Genomic DNA, 27,636 nt, shown 5'->3' with positions numbered 1-27,636 from the left:
CGTTTCATTATACCATGACAGCAACCCACTGAATTAATTTCATTGCCTGCCACTTGTAAGACCTGTACCACAGAGACGTTACTGAGAATATGACTGATTTACTAGCTGATAATGTCCACAAGGATGCTTGGAAGAAAATTCTCCCAGGCCTCAGTATTGGGAATGGCTTCTTCTTAGCAACTGGTCTGCTTTTGGCTAATGGGTATAGAATGTGTCCCAGAACACATTCCCTCCTTCATACCGCTTTCCAGGAAGCTCAGCGACAAACTGTGGCCCACGTCTAATAAAGTATTCAGGGTTTTGTAGCATATACTACCCTTACTTCTGGCTAAATCTCTTCTTTATTCTTCTTCCTCTGCCCCCACATTCTCATTCACTCCCACTTTAATCTCACATGTACAGGTATGTTAAGGTGCCTCAAACCCATTTTGGAATGAGGCAAGATAAACAATCATGTCTCCTGGATGACAAGCCTTGTATTTCTTCGTATTTCTCCTGGAACCTGCCATAGTCTTTTCCACGTGGTAGGGAATCTTTCATAAAATTTCAGCTGACGAAAGAGCAAATGGCAGAATAAATACTCCTCTCTAGAAGCAAAAGCGGGGTTAGGGGAAAGATGGAGGGGCGGCTGCTGACTGGTTCTCGGCAGCAGAATGGGTCCAACTTAAACATAACAATTTAGACCCTAAGACCGTTGTCCAAACACCTGGAGAGCCTCCGAACTGCCGTCAGTTTTTCCACCTCTACATGTTTATTTGCCACAACTCCTCCCACTCGACTTGGCAACAATTAGACTTCTTTGTGAGGGTCACTCTGGAAAGGGCTGGTGGCCAGGCAGGACTTGGTTTCCACAATGTTGACTTTTGGGCAGACCAATGATTTTCAAGCTTTTTCATCTCATGGCACACAAAAATGAATTACTAAAATTCTGTGGCAACAAAAAAGTTATAATTTTGTCAATCTGACAAAAAAATAGGTATAATCTTGATTCATTTACAAAAATAATAATAGTAGTAGTGATTACCACCTTTTTGCTCCAAAGTGTTTTTTTTTTATGTAGGTTTATCCCTTTTTACAAACATTTTTAAAAGATTTTATTTATTTATTTTTAGAGAGGTGGGAAGGGAGGGAGAAAAAGAGGGAAAGAAACATCAATGTGTGGTTGCCTCTCGTGCATCCCCCACAAGGGACCTCACCAACAGCCCAAGCATATGCCCTCACTAGGAATTGAACCAGCAACTCTTCAGTTCACAGGACAGCACTCAATCCTGAGTCTGACTACACCATATCAGCCAGGGCTAAAGTGGATTTTTTAGAAAGCAGGTGTATATACTTGCATATAAGGATTTCTGGTACCAAGAATTAACCAATCAGACACAACCTTATTATGTCACATGACCAATAAGATGCAACTATATTATATGCCCTATATATTTATGGTTCAAGACAGGGCATCCAAACTGGATGGCTACTGTTCTGTTGGCTGTTGCCATTTTTTATTTGACAATCTAAGGGAATAGAGGTCAGTGCCCCTGACTAAACAGTCAGGAATTGCATGTTTTAAAAATTCTTGTGGCACACTGGTCGAAAGTCACTGAAGTACACTGATGATTCAGAAATCAACTATAGAGTTTGAGCTGTTTCTAGAACAGGTAATGATTTTTCACTGATTCATAGTACTTGGCGGAAAGCGGGTTTTCAGTAAGGTACACGAATTCAGTGTGGTGCCCGGGCTGGCGGAGTAGCTTGGGGCAACAGACAAGGTTAGAATCAGCTCAAGTTAGGAATTAAGACCAGAGCCTTGGCGTCCTCAACACTGATGCCTGCACCTGAACTGCCTTTCCAGGTAAGAATGGATGGCTGCTAAGGGCGTGCTGGAGCAGCTCTGCCTTGGCTGCGCACATCTTCTGAGGCCCCCGTGGTCGGGTAGCCAAGAGGCCCTGAGGCCAACCGGGATGAGGCAGCATGAGTTTCAGCCCTTCCCTGCGAGAGTCTCCACAGCCCCCTAGACCACCGAGAGAAGGCCTACTCCCTCGGGTTTTTCATGAAGAGCAGGCACATACTGCAAAAGTCAGGATTAGACGGTGTGCAACTTTGTCTAAGTGATCAACCCACCGAGTGTGAAGAGGGGAAGGAAAGCACATGCCGCTGTCTCCTGGGGCTACTGACCACATCTACACGAACTGAGGTTTCCTTTCCTTTCAAAAAGCTCTGAGGCCTTTTCCACCATAAGAAGCCCCTATGTGATGAAGGCTTCTCTGCCAAGTCCAAAATTTCTTGAACATCCCCATGTTTTATCTTTAAAAATGCACGTGAATTTTGCATTCCAACCCATAGATCTCCATTTGTTTTAGTGTCATTTTTTCCAATCTTTTAGTGAAATTGTCCCTCTAGGAATAAGCACCACAGGCTTGCACCAGCTTCACAGGCCTTAGTGGAGCAGCTTGGCCTTAATCCATCTGACCCCACTTCCTGCTCTGCCAGGGACTCAGGGAGGCTGGAGCCCGTGCTGCCTGGGGCCCTCAAGTGGGCGCCGGGCTGAGGCAGCAAATCAGCCAGTGGGACGGGACATCCGCCCCCAGCTCACCTCTCATGGAGGGAGGCAGTTCGCAGAGCTGGAGCAGGCCCCAGAGGCGTGGAGAGCTCGCCCACCCCACTGCACAGACACACACGGGTCCGTGCAGAAATGACAGTGTGAGCAGTTGCGAACCTCAAGTCACTCTCGTTGTGGCCAAAGCCAGCCCAGGCTGCCCCAGCCTGGAGCCTCATGACGCTCTGGCCTGGAGGTCACACACTAGAGATTTGTGGGACTGGTCCACTTGGCTCTCGGGGTGTTACTTTCCCTCCCCTGCCAGGATTTAAAAATTCAAGTATTAGAAGATTAACAATTTTAAAAAGGTCAGATCTCTAGCTTCTTCTAAAAGACCCAAAAATGTGAAGACCTGGCAACCCTGGCTCTGCCCTCCACATAGAGCAAATTGCAGCTGTCCCCTCCAAAGAACACATATGTCCTGTACTTTGCCACAGTCCCTACCACTCCCTATTGTCTCACAGCACCAGTCCCAGCCCTTCATTCCTTTCCATGCCCACCAGGACCCTGTAGGCCTCAGAGTGGCCCACCCTGCTCCAGCCCAACAGCTACCAGTATGAGAGGGACCATGAAGCCCAAAGAGGGTAAATGACTTACCTACCCTTGTTCAAAGAAACAATTAAAGCTGAACTATATGGCAATTTGTTTTAAATTTCACAAAGACCTTCTCCGTTTCAGAGAAACATCATCACATTTTACCCCAGCTTTTCTCAAGGAAGGTAAGGGAGCAGGAAAAAGAGAGAATATTGTCCTTGCTTAGCCTGTAAAAGCGTATTTAAAATAGCCAGTATCTTCCTAATCAAAGTCCAGGAAGCTCATGGACTCTTGGCTGATACAGATCAGAGAAGACCTTGAAAGGGTATAAAACCTGGCTCCTCACAGTGCCTGCCCAGCCTCAAAGCCCCGTTCCCAATGCAGGTAAGGACTGGGACCCTTGCATTTCTGCACTTTGGGGGACACCTTCCCAAACGTCCTGCCCCCAAACATACTCCAACTGGTCTGCCTTCATCTGGGGGCTGTGATGGGTCATGTGTGAACCTGAGAACAGACCAACAACAGACAGACATGCAGCAGTGCCCAATTTATAACTGAACCTACCCCTTCCCAGCAGGGCCAGCCACCTAACCCACAGCCCAGCACACCCACAGGGCTAGAGTCGGCTTAGCTGACTGCCGGGCTTGTTTGGGGGAAACCACTGGTGCCCGGGGAGTCAGATTAATAAACACCTGCAGGGTTTCCTTTGACAACATTCTGCAGAGAGGGGCACTTTGAACCTTTGGTCGCTGTGAGAATCATTAACAATACCGTTCTGCCTCAGCCCCCGCCAGCTCAACCCCCGCCCACTGCACAAGGGGCCGCAGCCGAGGGGCCTCTGAGAGGCTGTTTGCTGGTGTTATTCACAGGGCGAGACAGAGAGAACTGGCCTGGTTCCCAGCTTAGAAACACCAAGTCCCCCGGTCGGAGAGGGCCTCCCTGACCACCCTGTGTCTCCAAGGCCATGGCCACCTCTATCACATTTCCCTTCCACCAACATCCTAGACACACCACCTCCTGACACGATCGGATTTGCTTCCTGGGGCATTAGGGTCCCCCCTCAAGAGACCAAGCATCGCAAAAGCAGTCTCACCTGAATTGCTTGCACCCTTGTCCTTGCACTTCAGACATTGCTTGGCACTTAGTAGGTGCTCAACAAATCAATTTGTGGGGTGAATGAACAGGCAAGTCAATTCTAGCCCACTTCTGGGGAAGCCACAAAGTCAGGGCTGCCCACTTGTCCCCTGGGCCACAGCGATGGCCTGTCAGAGTGTCAATCAAAACCCGCAGCCACAGCATACCAAAGGACCGTGCCTGCGGCCTTCCCGGCACCTCGAGCCCAGCACATGGTGGGCACTCCTGAAAACAGAGGCCTCTCCGGAGCTGCGCTAGCCGCATGCGGTCCACAGTGCTATGGACCGGACAGTCCCCAGCCTTCTCTGGGGACAGGAACACTGTGCAACATTTTAAAAGGTGAAGTGTTACAATACTTTCCCAGTTGCCTCCAGTAACAACCTCCCTTCCGCCCTATTACAGAAGTAGCTGGAGAAGAGGTTTCCCGACACTTGGCCACCCCAGGACCTGTGCCCTCTGCCAGTCCACGAGTAACAGAACCAACACAGGCACAGCTCTGTCGCTCCTGACCCAGTGGTGGGTTCGGGGGCGGGTATATGATTCTTCTGAGCCTCTGCGGTATTCCACAATAAAAATAAATGAAAGTAGCTCGTGTACTTTGGGAAAGAACATTCAAACACTGAAGGGAGTAAAATGAAAAGGACAGTCACCTTCCCCCCAACCCTGGTCTTGCTCCCAAGAGCCAACTCTAGTAACAGCTTCTTTTTTCATCCCTTTTGGAAATAGTCTGTGCATAAACGAAAGCACATGTTCAAGTCCTTTAAAATACACACACAGCATGCTGTCCTGCACCTTTTACTTCCCTACTTAATATCTCAGAGACCTCTCCTGAGGAGCAAATGCAGAATGATTCGGAAATGAATTTAGCCCAAGTTCACGGTCAGAAACCTGCCTCCTGTTTATTGAATGCTCAGGTGAGTCGCCCCTATGTGGAGGAGTTGGTCCAGCCAATCACACGTATCTGTGACTACCAGAGTATCGTGGCTCCTTTATAAACACCTTGTTGGGTGTATTTGCTTTTCCCAACAACCTCTGAGCCATCTGGTCTCCCTACGGCTGAACCACTGGGAACACCCACAGCCACATGCTGCCAGGCTCCCGGATTCCCTGCCAGGTTTCCGGGTTCCCGACTCCTACAAGCACTCCATGTCTCTTTTGGAGGCTCCGGGAGGCATCTGCCTCACTTCCCTGGGCAGCAGGCATGGGGCCTGCCTCAACTCCCAGATACAGAAGGCGGCACGGGGCTGACAAGGACTGGCCCTAGAACCCTGAAGGAAGTTCAGAACAGGAAGCTGGCACATGGTCTTGCATTACACTGCAGGGTGTGGACAGGGCTATAGCTGCCTGTGTACAGGGAAGGCTTCGCTGAGTTGCTTGATAAGTAACCGTTTTACCACCAGAGTATAACAAGCAAGTGCTCCAGGAGTGTGGGGTTGTGATGGCCCCTCTCCTTAGAGGGATGGACACTGGCAATAGAAACACCCCCATTCCCTCCTTTCTGCCTTCCCTTCCTTCATACATTCAACACGCATTCACTAATAGAGATTCTAGACCAGGCACAGTGCTAGGCAGTAAGGAAAGTAGACGCATCCCCCAGAAAGCAGGGAAAAGAAACATGAATACAATAATTGGACACCCCCCAGGGCCCTGTGTGCCCAAACACATGGACAGGCTGGGTGAAATACCTGTATCTAACATAACAAGTTCTAGCCAAGCAAGGGCCTGCTCCAGGTGCCAGAAACGAGAAGGAAACCCAAAGCTAAAACTCAGAAATGGACAGAAAACTGGGCAGGCCTATGAGTTTAGGAAATAGATGGCAGGCCTCAGGGGAGGCCAGGCTCCCAGCCGAGGCCGTGGAGCCAGCAGACACCTACTTCAGAAGGTTTTCTGCTCCAGTTCTCATCCGCACGGCTTTCAGGATCTGCTGGTTCAAGGCAGCCCTCTGATTCTGCAGTTTGCTCCGGCCAGTTTGTGCAAGGGGATTACAACCCTATGGGACAAGGAGAGATGCCCCGTCAGAGGTCAGCTGCTCTAAAATCAATGACAACATTTAATGTAACAGAAAATGATTTTAAAACTAAATTTTTCTAAAAATAAAAGTAACAACATGGAAAACATGTGAAATACTGGAAAGTATTTTTTTTTAAAGCTACTTATAACACAATTCCAGAATAGCCACTGTAAATTGGCTTCCTTCCTCCCCATGTATTTTATATACATGTTATTCCTCCACATCAGCGGCTGTGCCGGCGTCCCCAGGATGAGCCCCATGTTTAGAGATTCGCTAGGACTCACAGGACGCAGCATGTAGTTGCAGTCGCGGCTAAGATTTCTGACCACCGCTGAGTAAGGGCGCACGGATGGATCATGGGGGAAAGACACAGGCGGCTCTGGAGGAATCGACGTGCAGGCTTCCTTGTGCTTGCTCTCTCCCGTGAGAGTTCACGCACAGCACACTCTCCTCCCAGCGCCAGGGATGCAATGTCTCTGCCCAGGTCGGCCCATTTGAGAATAAACACCCAGGGGTTTTATTGGGGGTTGATCGTAAAGACACCCTCCTGCCCAGCACATACCAAAACTCCAAAAGTGTAGGCTTCCAGAAGGCAAGCAGGTGTTCATTATAAACCACGTGGTTTTTACCATCAGTCTAGGCACTGTAAGCCAGATTTATCAGTTAGGGGAAGGAGGCGACACTGCAAAGAGCCCGGTTGGGGGCAGGGCAGGGGTGGGAGGCAGCAACCTCTCCAGCGGGCCTTCCCAAGGACAGCAGCCTCAGGCCTGCTGTGTTAACCCTTTCCTCACAGGGCACATGAAGGTTATGTTTTTTCACTTCATAGTCTGTCACGGAAATTTCCTGTATTATGCAATGCCCCTCAAAACAATGGTTTTAACGATTGTATAATATTGCTCCCTCTTTTTTAACTTGTTGACTTTAGAGAGGGAGGAAGGGAGTTGGGGGAGAGAGAGGGAGTCATTGATTAGTTCCACTTTTTTATGCACTCACTGGTTGTTTCTTGTATGTGCCCTGACAGGGGATCAAACCCACAACCTTGGTGTATCGGGATGATGCTCTAACCAGGGCTACTCCGTTTTTAGGATTTACTATTTCCGTATAATTGGACAGTTAGATTGTATCCAAGCATCTGCTATTATATAATTATTTGATGTATAATTGTAAACATGAAGCTTTATAAACCTCAAGTTTTTTCTTTAAGTTTATTTCTAGGGTAGTGTGATGGGGTCTAACCTCTTTAGTGGCCCCCACACACCAGAGCCCAATTATTCTCCAGGAAAGAAAAGCGTTCCCCATTCCCTGTCCCCTTTCCCTCGAGCACTGGGCAACCACTAATCTACTTTGTGTCTGCACGTGTGAGGTCTGTCCAGAAAAATTCCGGCCATTGTTAAATACAACGAGAACAGTTTGAGGGTTTGCGCTACATGGATGGAACCTGGCAGCCAAGGAGAGTGGACTGGAATGCACATGTGTGAACAATGACGACTTCACTGTACTCATCAGTGGGGACAGTAGACGCCGTTGAGTGAGCACGTGTACTGCGTGGCTGTTACATTCAAAGTGGCTGAGCAAGTAGAGCAACAAATCTGTATCAAATTTTGTATTAAGTTTGAACATTTGTCCATGGAAACTACCGGTATTTGGACGATTCAGAAAGCTGCAGCTATGGCACTGGTGATAGGCAACTTCATCACAACAACGTACCTGCTCGTGCATCACACCTAGTGCAGAATTTTTTTTGCAAAACAGCAAATCGCCCAGGTCACTCAGCCACCCTACAGCCCAGGTCTGTTACCCTGCAACTTCTGACTCTTCCCAAAACTAAAATCACCTTTGAAAGGGAAGAGATTTCAGACCATCAGTGAGGTGCAGGAAAACATGACAGGGCAGCTGATGGCGACTGGGAGAACTGTGTGAGGTCCCAGGGTGCCTACTTTGGAGGGGACTGAGGCATTGATGTCCTATGTACAATGTTTCTTGTATCTTCTTCAATAAAAGTCTCTATTTTTCATAGCGCGTGGCTGGATACTTTCTGGACATTGTATTTGCTTATTCTGGACATTTCATATAAATGCAATCATACAAAATGCGGCCTTTGTAATGGGCTTCTGTCACTTAGCATCCTGTTTTCCAGGGTCATCCTTGAGGCTAGCATGTCAGTCCTTCGTTCCCTTTTGTCCCTAACACTCCACTGTACAGATCCACCACATTTATCCGTCCGTTCGTCAGCTGATGGACATCTGCTTTCACTTTTTGGCTATTGTGAATAGGGTTGCTTATTTATGGGTAACTTTTCATGTGGCTGTATGCTTTCCTTTCTCTTGGCTACATATCTAGGAGTAGAACTGCTGTGTCATATGGTTAATTCTATGTTTCACCATTTGAGACACTGCCGCACTGTTCTCCAGAATGGCCACACTATTTTACATTCCCACCAACAGTGTATAAGGGTTACAATTTATCCATACCAACACTTGTTATTGTCCATCGTTTTTATTACAGCCAACCTACAGGGTGTGGTCATCTCACTGTGGTTTCCATTTGCATTTCCTTGAGAGTTAATGATGTTGAACATCTTTCTGTATGCTTATGGCCATTTGTGTACATTCTTTGGAGAAATATCGATTCAGATTTTTTGCCCATTGTTTTAAAAGATTTTATTTATTTATTTTCAGAGAAAGGGAAAGGGAAGGAGAAAGAGAGAGAGAAACATCAATATGTGATTGCCTGTCACATAGGCCCCACTGGGGAGCATAGCCCGCAACCGGGGCATGTGCCCTGACTGGGAATCGAACCAGCGACCCTTTGGTTTGCAACCTGCGCTCAATCCACTGAACTATACCAGCCAGGGCTTTTTGGCCATCTTTAAACTGGATTATTTGTCTCAACTTATTTGTAGAGTTGAAAGTATTATTTTTAATCTGTGCCAAGTTTTGTTTTGTTTTTGTTTTTGTTTTTATAATTTTACTTATTTACTTTTAGAGAAAGAAGGGAGGGAGAAAAAGAGGTAGTAAAACATTGATTCAAGAGAGAAACATTGATCGGATGCCTCCTGCACACACCCCAACTGGGGACTGAACCCGCAACCCAGGCCTGTGCCCTGACTGGGAACTGAACCAGGAACCTTTCGATTTACGGAATGATGCCCAACCAACTGAGCCACACCAACTGAGCCTGTGCCAAGATGGTGTGCCAAAACAGGTACCCCAGGCTTCCAATCTGCCTTTATTATTAGTGAAGGTAAACATTTTATTCACATATTATTGATCGCTTGAATTTCTTAATGAATTATCTGTTCTGTCCATTATTTCCTGGGATATTTGGATTACAATGTTTCATTCTGAAAAGTTTAAGATCCAAATAAAAGTTTGCGTCCCACCCAGCAGGTAGAAGCCCTGGGATCTGAGTGAAGGCTCCATTCCTTTTTGAAGCTTATCTTGAGGTTCTGCCCACTGAATGGGCTGTGGTGAGGCACTGGGAGTGGCTGGTGGGCAGTATTAGTGAGAGCACCGCCCTTTCTCTCCAGCTGCGTCACTGCCGTGGCAGGTCCGCACACACCCAGCCTCCCCCACCTCTGCCCACGCCACACCCACGGCCTCCACCTGGAGGAGGGCGAAGTGGTTTATCTACAGCCCCGACCTTCTCAGGGATCCCCATATCAGTGGCCTTTGGACAAGTAAGTCAGAAACAAGTTATGTTTCTCCTCCCACAAAGATTATTCATTCTCACTTCCCAGCTTGTTGCCGTAACCTGTCCCCTACGCAGCCCTCCAATTCCAAAGTGCACAGACATTCAGAACCTGAGTTGGAATGATCTTAAAGTCAGTATCTTTCAAATTGTTAAGTGATTCCTGATTTAAAATAAAAATCAAAAAACTAATTGTCTTTTTTCAGATGTGAGTAAACTATCTTTAATATTAAGCTAATTTAATATTAAAGGGCTAAAATAATTGCCAGCCTCTTTCCTTTGCCACTTCCCAAAATTACTGGGAGGGATAGTTCAGTCTGACGCAGATTACATGGTTCATCAAAGCAGTGTTCCATCTGACAGAGAAGCTTTAATAAGTAATTCCTTTATGTACGTTCCCAGAGCTAAGATAAGCAGCCATTCCAGCTCCTGGACAAGAACTTTTCTTGCTCCTATGCTTTACCCAACTTCTGGCTGGCCTGGAATTGCTACACCCTAAGCAGCCCACAGATGTGGGGTCAAGTTTCTAGATAAGACGTTGGAATGTTTAGGATTAGAGTTGACTAAGTAATTGGACACAAATGAAATTACTTCTTACTGACAAGTAAGAATACTGGGCCTGCTGGAGACACCAGAAATGCCCAAGGGTTATTGGGAAACTTCCTGGAGCCTTGAGAAGTGAATCTGGGCAAGACAGCAAGACAGACCCACCCCCCGAGGTCACCGGAGGCTGTTTAGCCATCCATGTCCACTGGCCCCTTCCAGAGGTTCTCTCCTGGCAGGAACCCACAGTCCTTGCCCACTTCTTAGTTCTTGATTGGTTTACAAGAGGATGTAGAGCTGCTCTAAAACTGGGTTTGTGCCAGAGGCCAGGGCAGCACCTGCTTAGCCTGGGCACCTGGAGCAGGAAGGGGCAACTGAATTGTCCTGGCCTCCAGGACCACTGTCTGCAAGCCTGACAGGAAGGTGAGTCCTTCCCCCATGTGGGGTCTGTCGGTTCCCTCACCACACTAAAGTTCAGGTATTTGCATCAGTTTCAGAACATGGAAGGATGGATGGTCCAACAGCCAACACTCAAGGGCAAGTGAAACGTCAGCTCCATCACTAGCTCTGTGGGCATTTCCTATGTGTCAGACAGCTGATGTGGACCCAGAATCTCAGATCCCACACTCTAAGGCCTAGAGGTTAAGTGAGCTACTGAGAGGTTAAGTAGAGGCAGTAAGGGTGGGCATGGGACGTGAGCCTGTGTCCATTCTGGCACTCTAAGATGGGCCGTGAGGCAATGTGAGCAGCAGGAATGTGTGGGAATGCTGGGGCAGCTCGCCTACCAATACCCAGACACCCCCACAGGCTCCCTGGCTGAGGGCTGCCCAGCATCACTGTATATCCTTTGGGCACAGTGGCGTGTGTTCCACTCTCCCTCCTCACAGCCCAGGATGGTGAGACGTGGTAAATCCATACTCCCGCACCTCCTTTCCAAGGGGAAGAACACCTGACTCATGCCTGGGCATTTGGATGATCAAGGGTTCAGGGTGAGCACCTGACATCGGACAATCACAACCCTTCAGGCTTCATTTTCCCTGGCAGCTGTGAACCTTGCAGGGCGTGGGGCTGGGCAGTGGTAGCCACCTTACCACAGCAGGGGAGTGTCTCCCCAGAAATGAAGCCACCCCAGGGGAACAGAGCTAAGAAACTGAATCTTGATGGCACCATTTGAGCCCTAGATCAAGCCGGGCCAGGAGCCAATGCATTCACTTTTTAAACTGAGCTTTAATTTAAATATAATAAAATACATAGATTTTAAGTATAGTTCATTGAGTTTGACAAATGTATAAACCTGTGTAACCACTGCCCCAATTTTTTAAAAAATAGAGCATTTCCATTACTGCCAGGCAACCAACACTCTGGTTTCTATCACCATAGACTTTTTGCCTGTTCTAGAACTTCACATATACTGAATCGCACAGTACGTATTTTCTCGTGTCTGGCTTATTGCACTTAGTAGTTTGTTGCTTTTCAGTGTGAGTAGAATTTCATTCTGGTGAGGCTTTACCAGTGTTTATCTGCCTAAGCCATTTTGGATTGGATTCTTCTGGCACCTGCAACTTAAAAAGTCCTACCTTAGAATAAGCCCGCCTAGAGTGAAAACGGTATTTGTCAACATACACCTGCACGCCCTTAGCGTACAGTCAGATTGCTCAGCTGGGAAACATACTGAGGGACAGCACCTCGGCAAAAACTGGAGGCACTTGATTTGAAAGAAAGAGAAGGATACTTAACTTACACCTGCAGAGGTTGGCTCTGAAAAGGTAAATTGGCCAGGCCACCGGGAGGGCAGACACAGAAGGAATGGATCAGTCTTTCCTCCCAGGCTGGGGGACCCGCTCTGGGCAGCACCTGGCGCCTGGTACCCCCACCCCCACCTGGAGAACCAGTGGGGTCCTTCTTACATGCAGCCACAGACAAAGCCCATACATGTAGGTGTGTTTGCAGCAAACTGAGGACACGGTGCGAACTTGGGGTCTCCAGGCCAGAAGTAAGACTGATGAGGGATGGCGGTGCAGGGTCTCCTGGCTAGACACCATCACACAGGCCACGGGAGAGCGGGTGCTTTCTGCTGCTTCTCTAGTGCAGACAGTTTCTCTACCTTTCTCACTCCTTCCTACTTACAAAATTCCTCACTCAAACACCAGACTGGAAAACAGAATTGTTTGTTTATGAGTTAGCCAGATGCCGTCAACCAGAAAACACAGAAATAATATGCAATACCTTGCAATACACACATACATATCATTTAACTCTTCACCTCACACTAGAGATTCAGGGCAGGCTGGATGAACAGAAGACAGCTTTTGCACATCCATAAAATTTAAAACATGAATCTTGTCAAGGGCCCTCCTGCCCTTCCCGGACCTCCATCAGGGCTGCAAGCCGAGGTCCAGGTGCCGCCTCCAGCACCTCAACCCACGCGCCCAAAATACAGATCTGCACTCAGCCATAACCTTTGACTAGAGGCTCCCTTCCGCCCGCTCCACAAATCTTCGTGAATACCGACCGCATGCCACTCAGTTATTTTTCAGCATGCCGAATGAATAACAGAGATTTACAATCACTAAAACTTCCATGAATCAATGTACTTCCAGACCCAACTAATGGCTTGCTTACTTCAACCACTACTCACCAGCAGTGAAGAGTCCTTATCTAGAGGGTGACTGGTGGGGTGGGGTGGAGTGGGGTGGGGGCTGGATGTGTGTTTTGTACACTTCCGTAATGACCTTTTCTGCAGCTATTTATGTTACAGATAACTACTTCTTAAGTGGCTTTCGATCACCTGCCTTTCTTCTTCTTACATCCCAGTTTGAACCCGGGGGTTTTCTGAGGGCCTACGGCCAGCCCTAGTGAGCTCGTGGGTCTGCCCAGATTAGAAGGACTTGCATCTCTCTCTGTCTCTGGGACTACGAGCTGGACACCTGGCTCCTGCTGGCACTCCTCACTGCCTGCTGTGACAAACACTCAGTCCTCTGGCTGGGCTACACCTGCAGTTTCACTGTGCTCTGTGGCCACCGCCAACGTAGGCTTTTGTGTCACGAGACTCTGGTACCTGAGCCAAACGAGGAAGTGGTGATCAGCCTAAAGCCAATGCTCGGTGTCATCAGGTGGTGTCTTGAAATCTGTCCAAATAGCCCCAGGAAGCATGGGACATTTATAGTATTACAGCTCATCAGACTGACTCTCCTCTGAGTCACCATGAAAATTCTGTTTCTGCCAGGGGACCCCTCCTGGCCGGGATCCCACACTGTGAGAAGGTATTTGTCAGACACACCTCTGGGCTGTCGGTGAGCACCAGTGCACCTAGGCAGACCGTCACCGAGGCCATGGTCAGCCTAGGTGCATGCAGTCTGGGCTTTAGAACTTGTCTCTGACCACATGGGGTCTGGGGTGGGGAGGAGACGGCATCACAACCCTTCACATCCTCCCTCCGCCTCCCACCCCCCCCCTCCAAGGGAAAGGATTCAAGGCTCCGAGGGGATGGGTTCAAATACCTGGAGGGACATCATCCCCACCCAGTAAAGCTGGAGCTGATGAGCCCCCAGTATCTGTGCTCTGCGGATCGGCCCAGCAGGCTTCCCCACACACATGTATCACATGAAGTTACACCCCACTAAGATGAATGGTGCAGGGAAAGAACTAGAAGCTTCTGGGTTTGAAAAAAAAAAACTCTCCTGCCTTCTGTGCTGGAGCCTGCAGGAGGCACAGCGCAAACAGTGGCCATAAACCAGGACACCATGAACCTTGGGGCCCTATCCAGCGGGGAGGTTCTGCGAACGAAAAACAACTTCTCCTCCAGCTCTTGAGCAAAAACAATGGAGCTAAATTCATTTCGGGTCATTAGCGTTCCCCAAGGACAGGCAGAGATAAGGCCTGACAACGCTGCACTTTGTGCGGGCTCTCCTTCCACGCAGTGCTGAACCCTTTCATTTCGGCCCTTTCAGCAGGCCTAGGCAACGGCTTTCTCTAGCTTTTCTTGGCCCAAAACAGGTTTTACTTCGGGTTTTGGGACCACAACACCTGGAAAGCCCTGGAGATGGGCCCTGCTCTCAGGATGCAGTGTGTTAGAAGCCTGCATTACTCTGCATTGACTACAGGCCAGAACACATGTTCTTCCAAGACTTTCATTAGGATGAGCATAGAAATCCGGGGAAAAAGCAGCTCCATTTCCACTGGTCGTTCTTTTAAGAAAGTAATTTGTAGTACTAATCTTACAAATGTAGAGAAAGAAAGAAAGAAAAAACAGTGAGAAACCAGAGAAGACGGAGACATATTACCATAGACCAGACAGTGTTCTATTTTTTGTTTTTAATCCAGAGACCCCTGTGGTGTCAGCCCAGGACGCCAGGGTCTGTACTGGGGAGTGCCCACGCCAGACATGGGGCTAAGTTGTGTCATGTCCTTGGTTTCTTACAGCTAAGTCACGCACAGCCCAAGAAGACCCTGACTTACCAGTGGGCTTCCCTCTCTGCCAATGACTGTCTCACATACTCATGTACCAGGCCCAGCCAGCACAGTGGACTTCTAGGCAATTAGTCTTCATTGCATGTACAAGTCACACAAAACAGACCTGAAGCTGTACATATGGACTGTGGACATCCCCCTCCCCATTGTTTGCTTTCTGGACTAAAGCAACAAAGCTGGTTCAAGCATCAGGCTCAGAGCTGTCCCTCAATAAATGCTTTTGGAAAGAATGGAGCAGAATGGCATTTTCATTTTCTTTTTTCTTTTAAAGATTTTATTTATTTATTTTTAGAGAGAGGGGAAGGGAAGGAGAAAGACAGGGACAGAAACATCAATGTGTGGTTGCCCCTCACACGCCCCCTACTGGGGACCTGGCCCACAACCCAGGCATGTGCCCTGACTAGGAATGGAACCAGCAAACCTTTGGTTCCCAGGTCAGCACTCTATCCACTGAGCCATACCAGCCAGGGCTAGAATGGCATTTTCAAGAAAAGAGGAAGGGGAAGGAAAGTAGGATACAGACAACAGGATGAAAGAGAAGCTCAAATTTAGTAGAAACTAATTTGGTCCTGTAAGGGTGAGCAAAATCCCCAAAGTCCAAGGACAGAACGGGGGAGCCTGCTCGGGGAGCAGTTGTATGACGCTCTGGCTGCACCTCCAGCCTGAAGGGTCCTCACCACTCCCGGCTGGCTCACCCAGCCTAAATGCAGCAGCTACTTCCAATCCTGGCCTCCCCATTTTCCTCCTGGGACCCCCCACAGCTTCTCTTCTACCCCTTGAATCTTCAGCAAACCCAGCCCACCCAATGTTTTCATCTTCATCTTTAAAAAGGCTCTAGACTTCCTCATTCTAAAACAAACCTGCCTTCTTCTCTCTTCTCTAACCCCATCTCCCTCGAACAGCTATCTTCTCTGTCCTTTTCCCCCTGCAACTGCCACACAAATATTTGGTCCCAACTCTCCACCCACTCATTTACTAACAACCCCCAAAGATCTAAATCCTAAATCTTAAAAGACTAAGTCTTCTGACTTATCAACCTCACCTCTCCACTAAAAAGACTCTCTTCTGCCCTGACCAGTCCCTGACTGGTGTGGCTCATTTGGTTGGAGCATTGTCCTATAAACCAAAAGGTTGTAGGTTCAATTCCTGGTCAGGGCACATACTGGATGTTTCTTTCTCTTTCTCTCCTCCCACCCCACTTCCTCTCTCTCTAAAAGCAATTAAAAAAAAAGTCCTTGGAAGAGAATAAAATAAATAAATAAAAAGACTCCCTTCTCTCAGATTCCTCGACACTGCTGCCACCCTCCTGGTTTGCCTCCCATCTATCTGCCTGTCCCTTAAGTGGAGGTACTATTCCCTTCTGTCTTGGGTCCTTTTTCACAATATCCTACACCGGTGCCCCCTCCTGCCCCCCTCCAGAAGCCACATCTCCAGCCAGGGTGATCTCAGGCCTACCAGGTCCATGGAATGAACTCCCCACTGGGACCACCACATGGAGGCCTCAATTCCACCTGCTCCCACACCCACCACCTTGGTCCCCCACGTCAGTGAGGCACATGACCATCCACTCAGACACCTTAGGAGATATTTTGGATTCCTGTCAACACCATCTCCCGACCATATCCTGTCCATTAGTTCTTCCCTTCCCTGCAGACACTGCTGTTATTCAGGCCCTCATTCAGCCTCCTCACTGCGATCACTGCCTCCAGTCTGAGGTAGGGGTGCAAGCTGGTAGGTAGGATGGGTGGTGAGGCACTTTACCACAAAGTGGTATAAACAGCACTTTATATAACTGACTGAAAAGTCATCAATAGTCCATGCATCAGAGTAGGAAGGGTAGAGAAAATGGAGATCACAGTGGGCTAACCCCTCGGTTCCCAACTCTAATTCCTCCTTGCCTGGCTCCACCATTGCCTCTCAATACCCCACCAAACAACAACTCAGCTGTCAAAGTTATCTTCTGTGACATGAACTCACATGCCTCTTCCTGCATTAAACACTTTGATGGATCCCCAGCTCTCTTCCTGTGTATCCAGGAAGCACTTACCCCTCTGCACCACAAGCGTTCACAATCCCACGCCTTTGTCCATGCTGTTCCCCCTACCTGATGTGCTTTATCTCCCCTTCTTCAACCCTCTCTATCTTTCATTCAAAGGAGCATTTGTATCAGGAAGGGTTCAACCTCAGCACCTCTTATTTCCTCATACAAAGAACATTCCTTGGACTTGTATGATGTAGCACAATAATCATTACAAGGTCTCCTTTTCAAAAGAGATGCTTCTCACTGTAAACCAGTGATTCATCGTAGTCTGCACCCATTATTCTCTTATCCACTACCATAGAAACTGCATCTAAAAAACATCCAACTCCACATCCTTTCACGGCTCCCTGGCCATCTACTCTTTCCTGTGCACATCCTCCCCCTGGAAAACCTGTTCTGGAAGACTTGGGAACATAACCCGCACAGGTGTTCTCCATCTCTTCTGCCCCTCCCTTGGTCATTTCCCCCAGAAGGTGATGTAGGTTCAGACCTCCGCCTGTTCAGAGATACAATTCAGAGAGGATATGAAGTCCCAGAAAGAGGGAGTAACTTGCTGGAGGCTGCAGAGCAATTTCGTGGGGGTGGCAGTCAGGCTCTGAGGCCCTAGGACCAAGATCTAGTGATTCCCAGGCCCTGCCTCCTTCTGCAATTCCATGGCCTGTGATCCTCTGTCCCAAATGCCACACATAATTAGAAGTTATAATCCTGTAATTCCATAATGACATCTTTGAACTTAAATATACCTTAAAACAACTTCTTTTTTAATGCTAAAAGCAATTCACTTTAAAAAAATTTTTCTCCACTCTGTCCTCACCTGTTTCCAGATTCCCCTCCTCCCGACCATCCCCTGGGGCCACTGCTCCTCAGCAGAGAGCAAAACCCTCACAAGGAATATGAAGGAAGATGCCAAGTCCATTTACCACTGGATCATTAGGCTTTTAACAATTAAGAATTGATTGTTCTGTGGAAACAGTTTCACTTCCCTATTTATTATTACACTTTCGGTCATGTATCTCATTAAAAATAAAAAAACAATTACAATCAACCCATACAGTCAAACCTGGCCAAGCTCCAAAGGCTATTTTTAGACTGGCAGGGACCTGCAGGGAGGAAGAGTGGCAGGAGTCACTGTGACTCCAGCCTCAAAAAGCATCTTTGTAGCCCAGGCCTTGCCACCTGCGGGCACCCGAACGCCCCCCCCACCCCACCCCGAGGGGTGGGGTCTTTTTTGAGGGACTGGACTGCGGACTCATCTCCAGGGCGAGAGGCCTGTGTGTATACCGAGGGTCTCCTGGACAAGCCACGTTCCTGCGAAGCCTGCACTCGGCCCGGGTTTCTCCAACAACCAAATAAATCACACAGTTTGCCGCGCTCACCCCCTCCAAGGCGACTTGGGGTAGAGAAGCAGGGCGACGCCCGAGGTCACCTCCCACCAGCAGCTCTCTCCTACCCTCTAAAAAATCAAAGAAACGGATACTGGAAGCATTCTAGAGGCAAAAGAAGACCGCCAACCCCCCTGGGGTGGTCCTTCTATCTCCAGCCGTGGCCCGGCCAAGCGCTCGGGTCCTAGCGCGCAGCGCAGCGGAGGACCGGGTCCCTTCCCCAGGGGCACCCTCCCGGCCCATCCTCCCCGCACCTGCGCGGGCCGCCCCAAGCGACCCTCCCAGCCCCGGAAGCCACCTGCTCTACGCGGCCGCCCCACCTGTCCTCACCCGAGCCTCCGCCCCGGCCGCCCCAGGCCAGCACATTCCCTCCGGCTCTGGCCTGGTCCACCCCGGCCTCACGCCCCCCAGCCCCCTCCCCCGCGGGGTGGAAAGGAGGTCTGCAGCCCGCAGCCTGCAGCCCGCAGCTCGCCGCCCGCCCGAAGCCACGTACCTTCCGAAAGTACCCGTCATTCTCCTTCTCCAGAGGCTGGGTGGCCGCGGGCAGCAGAGCGTCAGTCATGCTGGCGGTTTGGGCACCGAGAGCGGACTGAGGCTGGGCAGCCGCTCCGGCCGCAGAGGGCGCCCTGACCCGCCCCGCCCACGCGCCGCACCTCCAGCCCCGCCCCGGCCCAGGCCACTGGCCCTGGAGACGCGGCGGGGCCAGCCGAGACCACACCCCCGGTCCCGCCCCGGCTCCTGATTGGCCGGGCGGAGCCGGCGCCCCGGGCTGGTGGCTGGCCGCGCGGAGAGTTGGGACCCCTGCGCTCCAAGCTCTCCCTCTCAGAGACCCGGGGACTCATCTGGGCGTCGCGTCTCAGCTCTGTGGTTCAGGGGCGGGGCGGGGTGGTCTGCGGCTAGGCTAGGCCTGGGATCCGGCCCCTCATCTGGAGCCGCGGGGCAGATGCAGGGAGCTCAGTAAAGTCGTGCGGCTCTCCCCGGAGGAGCGCAGGCTCCAGAGGGCAGTGATCAGACCCAACGCCCAGTCGACGGCGCTGCTGGAGCGCTGGGCTCTGGGCTGAGCGGTCCGGAACAGCTTGCCGACGGAAAGGACCCCCGGGCCGAGTCCGCGACGCCGAGGGAGAGTTGGCTGCACCACCGAGGGTCTTGGCTGCGTGACTCAGATCCGTTGGCGCGGCGGTGAACTCGCTGTACCCACCCCCATTGCGGAGACTGGCGGATCGGCTGGGAGATGCAGACAGCTCTGGGAGGCGGGGTGTGCCCACGAAGGGATCCCGCAAAAGGGTGTTGTGCTCGAGACTCGGCGGATGTCCTTCGGCACGTTTTTTAACCACCACTTAAAACCTCAGTTTTCTCAACTGCAAAATGGGGCCGGGGTCACCGTCTGCCTGGCGAGTCGAAAGTATTACAACGCAAGTGCGCGTAAACGCTCTTAGCAGGGTGAAGAGACGCGCCTGACTTAGCCAAAGGCGGGCTCCGGGGACGGGGTTCGCGTTCCTCTCTCAGGCGCCCTCCCACTCCACGCCCCCCACCCACACCCACACACACACACACACGGCTGACGGATACACTCGGGACAGATCGGACAGAACAGGGTCCCACAACCTTGGGCCCAAGGCGGAAGCTCCCCGCCCGCGAATCCAGGCCCCTCCTGGGTGCCGGCCTGCAGTCACAAAACCCTTCCCCCAACCGAGGGACGCCTTTGTGCAGTTGCCACTGCATTTGGCGGTCGCGGTAGATACCACAGGTAGAACAAAACAAGTTAATTTTAAAACAAGCCAAGCGTTTACTTCTCTTAAAAAATAAAATAAGGGGGGATGAGGGGGAAATGGGGACATCTGTAATAGTGTAAACAATAAAAATAAAACTATATAAAATTTTAAAAGGAGGTGCATTAGTTGTTTGAAAGTTTTAAAATAAATAATAGCAACAGCCTAGAACCAGCAACCAAGTAAATGTCCAAAAAATCCACCTGTCACTGCCAACTCCAAGGTGCTGCACAAGAAAAGGCGTTTCTGGAAAGAACTGTCTTAATTCTAAGAAAGAAGCTGGAGAGTTTTAACCAGCGCAGCACGGGAACAAGCTTATGGGGAAACTCCAGCAGATGCAAAAACTTCCCTTCTCCCTTAGGGTCAAAAGTATCAAGCTAATGTCATCATGTCAGTCATTCTATAATTGATCCATTGCCCTGTAAAAGTACCAGCCCCCGGGGTGGGGAGTTAAAATCAGTTGTTTCCGTTTGGGGAATCCTGGGTTGGTGGGTCATAGGGGTGTCCAAACCGTGACTCTGGCTGGTGGCCTGCGGCCCAACACAAAATCGTAAGTTTACTTAAAACCTTCTTTTTGCTCAACAGTTTCCGTTAGTGTTTGTGTATTTAATGTACATTTGTAATACTACTTATTACTACTGCTACTAATAAAGGTATCAATGGGAATTCTACTCCAGCCAGAATGTGTATAGATGGAATGTTTCATTCTCAAGACCCATCTGCAAGTAAGTGAACTAAATAATCTGAATTTGAGAAGACGAAGGCTCTGTGACTGAGATCAGTTTTAATTCGGGCCTGCTGACTCCAGTCATTTCCTGTCAGCTTCAGATTTTTTCATCTTCTACCACCTTGAAGCTCCAATCACCTTTACAGTTTGTCTCCTATGTGTATGTGTCACATGTATTATTGTTGATTTAATCATCTTTACATTCGCTCACTTTAAACACACTTTATTTTACTTTTTATTTTACTGGTGTTAGAGATAGAGGAAGGGAGGGAGTGCCGGAGGGAGAGAAAGCAAGAGAGACAGAGACAGAAAGAGAAACACTGATTTGTTGTTTCATTTATTCGTGTGCCCCGACTAGGATCAAACCTGCAGTCTTGGTTTATCAGGATGACGCTCTAAACAACTGAACTACCCGGTAAAGGCACAAACTTTATTTTAAAAGACAACTATGTCATAATTGTAAGCAGAAAACAAGCAGTACTTTGCCATATAGGGAGATACACATAAAAGTTAATGCAGGGATGGCCCTGGCCAAGTGGTCAGTTGGTTTAGAGTGTCCTCTCAATACTCTAGGTTTGGGAGTTCCATCTCGGGTCAGGGAACATACAAGAATCAACCAGTGAATGCATAAACAAATGGGACAACATACGATGTTTCTCTCTCTCTCCCATTTTTAAAATTAAAAAGGGGGGAAAGTTAATACAGTACAAACTAAAATCTGTTATTTATTCTAGACTGACACCATTTCCTTCTTGAACTGCTCCTTTGATTAAAAAGGGAGAGCAAGAGAAGGAAGGATACATAATGTAACAGACATATCAGTCTACTGTAAGACTAGCTCCTGAGCATCTTTGAAAGAATGGGAGTTCTTCTCTGTTTCCCAGCGGCATCTCCTGACTGTGTGAGCGAGCCAGTTACGCATCACTCCTTGGGCTATGCAGGACTAGATATTCTCATGGTTCTTTGCTGGGGAGCCCACAGGCCTGACCCCATATCTCCGATCCTGCTGTAACCAAGAATGAAAGCTGCTAAAATAAATAAATAAAATAAAATAAGCCCTGGTTGGGTAGCTCAGTTGGTTAGAACGTCGTCCCTATACTCCAAGGTTGTGAGTTCAGTTCCAGAGCAGAGCACATATAAGAATCAACTAATGAATGTATAAATAAGTGGAACAACAAATTGATGTTTCTCTCTCTCTCTCCCTTCATTTCTCTCTCTTTCGCTAGCTCTGGCTCAAAATTAATAAAAATTTAAAACTTAATTTAAAAAATAACTAAATAAAAAGCATGACAGCTGCTGCTGGAGAGTAACATCTAATTTCCTACTTGTCGACCTGGCTGGTGACATGTGTTACAAGTGCACCATGAGCCCCTGTCTTCCTAACAAAAAAAGTGGGGTGGGATTTCCCGAGATGGGCAAAGCATAAAATCTCAACTGCAAACAACTGTTTTGTCAAGCTGCTCTGCTCTGTTCCCACCTGGCGGAGGCCAGAAATTGACTTTCCAGGGACGAATTTCCTCCAAATAAAATGCAAGTCTCACCTCCTCAGACTTTGTTCACAGGGTGTGAAAAATAATGTGTGTGGAGCCACTTTAAAATGGAGTCCGAGGTGCCATCCCAGAGGAACTGCCTCACGCACCTCACTCCTCAAACCTTCGGAATGTTGAAACTGGGCAAAATAACCTCTGGACTGGCCCTAAAGAGCCATTGTATTCCAAAAAACTGTTCGCAAAGATAACAGGAAAGCAGATACCATGACTAGGAACTGAAGATTAAAAACATTCTTTAGAATTGGGATCACTACGTTAGCTTATCCGCACCTATACAAGTGCTTTCCTTCTATTGATGTAATTCTTCCACTTCCCTTTCTCATAAACACCCCTACTTTCCCTTCTAATTGAAACGGTATTTGGGTTTCTGTCTGAATCAGTGCTCACTAATTCAATAGCTATTCTTCTGGCTCTCAGATTAATACCTATTGGCTCCTTACTTTGGCCTTTGTTTTGGGTTAACAGGGAAGCAGCCTGACATGCACCCTCCCTTGGAGAACCTCTTAAAATTTACCAAATTAAAAGCAGAAATTACAAGGTAATCCTTAAGTGAATGAAATTCATTGTAAATTATAAACATGATTTTGCATTTAAATGTTTTTATTGTTGACATGATAACAGACACAATTTTGCAATTTCTATGAAAAAAGTTCTTAGAAATTAAAGCTATATGGTGCCACAGAGGAGCACGGAACCTTTCACCATCTCTAAATCTCCCCCCTTCGTCTCAATACCCTTTTAGGAGGAGCTTGAATTTCTTTCCCTGTGACTTGGGGATATAAATATCTGATACTCTCACCTAGGCTGTCTTTTTAAACTGCAAATTTCCAAAAGATAATTTTTATTTTTAAAAAGGGTGTGGGGGCCCTGACTGGCAAACCAAAAGGTCACCAGTTCAATTCCCTGTCAGGGCACAGGCCTGCATGGTTGGCCAAGCCCCAGTTCAGTCCCCAGCTGGGGGCGTGCTAGAGGCAATGGATGGATGTTTCTCTCCTGCTCTTTCTCCCTGCTTTCCCCTCTCTCTAAAAATAAATAAATGAAATCTTCAAAAACAAACAAATAAATAACAGGGGGGGAGAAACGTCATTTGGACAAATCCCACTTCTTTTACGGAAGTCACGCGGTCTCTTGTTTGCATGTTTGTATGTTCCTGTGTGACTACGTGTGTGTGTGTTATGTGTGTTATTTTCCGCCTCTAGATGGTATTGCTGATTTGTAAAAGAGCTCTATTTATTTGGCTTAAAAACAAACAAGTGCTTATCTAAATTAAGAATTAGGTATTCTAAAATTCTCAGAAATATAGAGCCTAAGCTAAATGCTTCTCATGTTCATGTGACTTGGGAAAAATATTCAAAATTAAAGCTAATTTAGTTTGTTGATTTCACAAAAACAGACGTATCTTCATAGGTATCAACATGATATAAATACTTTAATTCTGGCCCTGGCCGGGTAGATCAGGTGGTTAGATCATTGTCCCAATATGTCAAGGTTGCAGGTTCAATCCCCGGTCAGGGGCACATACAAGAATCAACCAATGAAGGTATAAATAAGTGGAACAATAAATCGATGTTCCTCTCTCTCTCTCTCCCTCTTGCTCTCTAAATTCAATAAATTAAAAAAAAATACTTCAATTCTACCTAAGCTTATAAATTTGTCCATAAAAACAATAACTTAAAATAATGGCTGACTTCCCCTAACATCTCATTAAGTTTGCATGAGTAATCTATCAATGTAAGCAAATATCCAAACTTGTAGGAATTTTTATGAGTTTATTTGAGCCAAACTGAGGACAATTACCTGGAAGCAAAACCTTAAAAGACTGAGAAAATGCTCCAGATAATGGCAGTATTGCACCTTATTTTATAGATTACAATCAAAACAGGAGGCATAAGGAGATTACATGAAATTCATTGGTGATAGATGAGAGAGGTGGGAGAAAGCAGAGCAAAGCAGGGGAACCTCTGGGGTTGGATAAAAGAGTAAAATGATAGACACATACTTCTTTTACAGAGGTGGGTACAGGATGGTTAGTCAACAATGAGCAGGACAAAAATAATAATGGTGGTTGTGCCTGAGGGGTTTGGAAAAAGGGAAGTTACCTCGACATTCCAAAGGTGTGTTATCATAGGTGCAGAGAGACAAGACAGGCTCTATTAAGATATAGGCTGACTTTTGTCAGGGACTTAAAATGGTTTAATTTCAGACTATCTTATTGTAACCTAACGCAGGCCTCCGGGCTGCCTGCCTCTTTAAAAGTCAATACTCAAGATACAGGTGCTGATGTAAAGGAAAGTGGTTTTGTTCGGATAAGAGCCATCTGGAAGATGGGGGACTTATGTCTCTTTTTTAATTTATTTTTAGAGAGAGGGGAAGGAAGTGGGGAAGAGGGAGAGAAACCTCGACCTGCAAGGGATACGTCGATCAGTTGCCTCTCGCGCACACCCCCAAGTGGGGACCTGGCCTGCAACCCAGGTGTGCCTTGACTGGGAGTCGAACCAGCAACCTTTTGGTTCTCAGGCCCACACACAATCCACTGAGCCACACCATCAGCCAGGGCCCATCTTAACATCTCAGTGCAGGTAAACAGAGGTTTTCATAAGGAGGGAGAGGGGAAGCAGAACAAAGAAATCAAGGGAGGGGGTTGAAAAGTTCTCTACATGCAGACAGGCACAGGCCAGTCCGACAAGGCAGGTTATGGTCCGGTGTGCGTCGTCCTGACTTCATGTCATCCCGGCGGCACAGTTGAAGGCCAGCAAATATCCCGGAGCTGGGGTGTCTGAAGGTTGGAGTCTGTATCTTCTTAAGTTAGTTTCTAGCATTTATCTTTGTAAAGATTTTACGTATTTATTTTAGAGTGAGGAGAAGGGAGGGAGAAAGAGGGAGAGAAATATCGAGGTGAGAGAAAAACATCAACTGGTTGCCTCTCATACACACCCCAACAGGGGACGGAACTCAACCGGGGCACGTGCCCCGACCAGGAATCCAACCTGCAAGTTTCCGCTTTGCCGGGCAATGCCCAACCAACTGGGCCACACTGGTCAGAGGAATAAGTTAGTCTTAATTTGGCTATCTTTAGTAAAAACGAGGGTGATTTTAAAGAGAAAAGTATGACTCAATACTACTTTACGATATTAAATTCTAGTCCTATTTACTTCTTTAAGGTTTTTGTTATTTATCTGTAAACTGGACTGGATCTGGAATTCCAATTTCCTCAAATACTCGGCTGTAACTCTCCAAACTAATATTTCCAAATTTCTCCCTTCCTTTCACTTGGAATCATTGGGAACAAAAACTGTCCCTTTCCCTGAAACCCTGCAAAGTGCAGCTAGACGATTCCACACAACCTTCAAAGAAGTAACTATAACAGCTCATAGATGCCTGTTGCTGTGTCAGCCACTTAGAGAGCTAACCTGAATACCCAATGACATCATTTGAGACATTCAAACTACAAAAGATGCTACCACCCTACCACCCTGACCTAGAAATCTTCTGGACTGTTTGCCATCAGAACTCAGAAAGTGGGACTGTAGTCTGGCTCGGTCACTAACTTTTGCTTTTCTTTGTTTCCATACAAATGCCTCTCATTAAACACCTGATTGCTTGCTTACACAGTGTAGGCCTAACTTTAGCAGCCCAACCTGCATCCCTGCCTCCTGAAATGAGACACAACTGTTTAACTAAATTGACCTATTCTTTTTTTTTTTTTTTTTTTTTTGAGAGTACATTTACTAAATCTGAGGACAGTGAAACAAGGAAGGGAGGAGAGAGCCATGGTGGGCTGCTGTTGGCTCACTGAAAAGTCAGAGAAAGAGGGCCTTGGGGACAGGTTCAGGGGTTTTGCTGTGCACAGTTGCCCCCATGGGGACCCCCATTGTTTAAAAAAGTGTGTGCCCCAGAGAAGGGCACGGGCATGTTCCAAGGTGGACACTCAAACTGACCTGTTCTTCAGACTGAGGCTGTTTATTTTCTTCCCTTTTTCTTCTCTGGGGATGGTTTCTGCAGACACTCGGAATGGTCCAGCGTTTGACATACTGGTGGAGGCTGTCCTACAATATAGCCTCTAACAGAAGAAGGCTGTCCCAACCCTCTGGTAATAAAATTGTTTACCTTTATACCAAGAAGATCGGGAAAGCACCAAAATCTGCATGTAGTTTGTGCCTAAACCAACTCTGTGGAGTTCCTACCATGAGACCTAAAGTTCAAATGAGGTTGTCTAAAATGAAAAAACAACCCTGACTGGGTAGCTCAGTTGGTTAGAGCATCCTCCTGATGCACCAAGTTTGTGGGTTCAATCCCTGGTCTGGGCACATAGAGGAAACAACCAGTGAATACACAAATAAGTGGAACAACAAATTGATGTTTCTCTCTCCTCCCTTCCTCTTTCTAAAATCAGTGAATACAAATAAATAAAATGAATACATGTCAGTAGGTCCATGTGTGTGCTAAGTGTGTCCAAGATAGGATCAAGCATGCTTTCCTTATTGAGGAGCAGAAAATCACTGTGAAAGTTTTTTTTTTTTAAGATTTTATTTACTTTTAGAGGGGAGAAAGGAGGGAGGAAGAGAGGGAGAGAAACATCAATGTGTGGTTGCCTCTCATGCACCCCCTACTGTAGACCTGGCCCGCAACACAGGCATGTGCCCTGCCTGGGAACCGAACCGGCCACCATTTGGTTTGCAGGCCAGCACTCAATCCATTCAGCCACACCAGCTAGCACTCATTGTGAAAGTTTTGAAGGCACAAGCACAGAAAACTAAATTAGAGTCAGAAAACTAAATTAAAAAACAAAGTTCTTTTGAGTAATAAAACAAACAAACAAAAAGACTGAAACTAGTTTAATGAGATATAGTACAATGTATTAACCTGGCTTCTGAAATGTGAAAATTCTTATTTGAAGTTTTGAAGGTGGGACTGGGGAGAGCAGAGTTTGCCACCCCAAAATATGGCTCTTTGGGATATTGATTATTTTAGGCTGGGTAATTTAAGAAACAGAGGACGTGGGAGAAGCTCAGAAATACAAGTAGGAGTTACCCTTTGTAAAAAGACATTTACATTTATAAGGGAAAACCCCGTTTGTGGAGGTGTCCCTCAATGTACTAGTCTTGCCTTCGTTCTCAATAGAGAAGGCATGAGCTTAAGTCTGCGAGCAATCTTATCCTTGCTTCCTGTGCTTTTTCTGGTAACCTCCCATAACC

General features: G+C 47.6%; 1 protein-coding gene and 1 pseudogene across 2 annotated transcripts in view; one reads left to right on the top strand and one right to left on the bottom strand.

The window, feature by feature from the left end:
• Window positions 1-19,028, bottom strand: part of RHPN2 (rhophilin Rho GTPase binding protein 2) — a 53,988-nt gene extending 34,960 nt beyond the window's left edge. The window contains exons 1-2 of one of the 2 annotated variants that reach the window (XM_024577547.4): window positions 18,889-19,028; window positions 6,133-6,248 (exon numbers count right to left, since the gene is read on the bottom strand). In XM_024577547.4, the coding sequence (XP_024433315.1) occupies window positions 6,133-6,248; window positions 18,889-18,957 (185 nt within the window). In that variant the 5' untranslated portion in view covers window positions 18,958-19,028. The remainder of the gene's footprint in view (window positions 1-6,132; window positions 6,249-18,888) is intronic. The other variant, XM_045185352.3, reaches the window with a different exon arrangement.
• Window positions 19,029-26,452: 7,424 nt separating this feature from the next.
• LOC112320043 (large ribosomal subunit protein eL34-like) lies at window positions 26,453-27,402 on the top strand (annotated as a pseudogene).
• Window positions 27,403-27,636: the final 234 nt, after the last annotated feature.

The sequence above is a fragment of the Desmodus rotundus genome, chromosome 12 (genome assembly GCF_022682495.2).
Source record: "Desmodus rotundus isolate HL8 chromosome 12, HLdesRot8A.1, whole genome shotgun sequence".
In the NCBI taxonomy this organism is placed as follows: domain Eukaryota; kingdom Metazoa; phylum Chordata; class Mammalia; order Chiroptera; family Phyllostomidae; genus Desmodus; species Desmodus rotundus.
The sequence above is the reverse complement of the archived record's forward strand: the minus strand, read 5'-3'. Positions and strand labels throughout refer to the sequence as shown.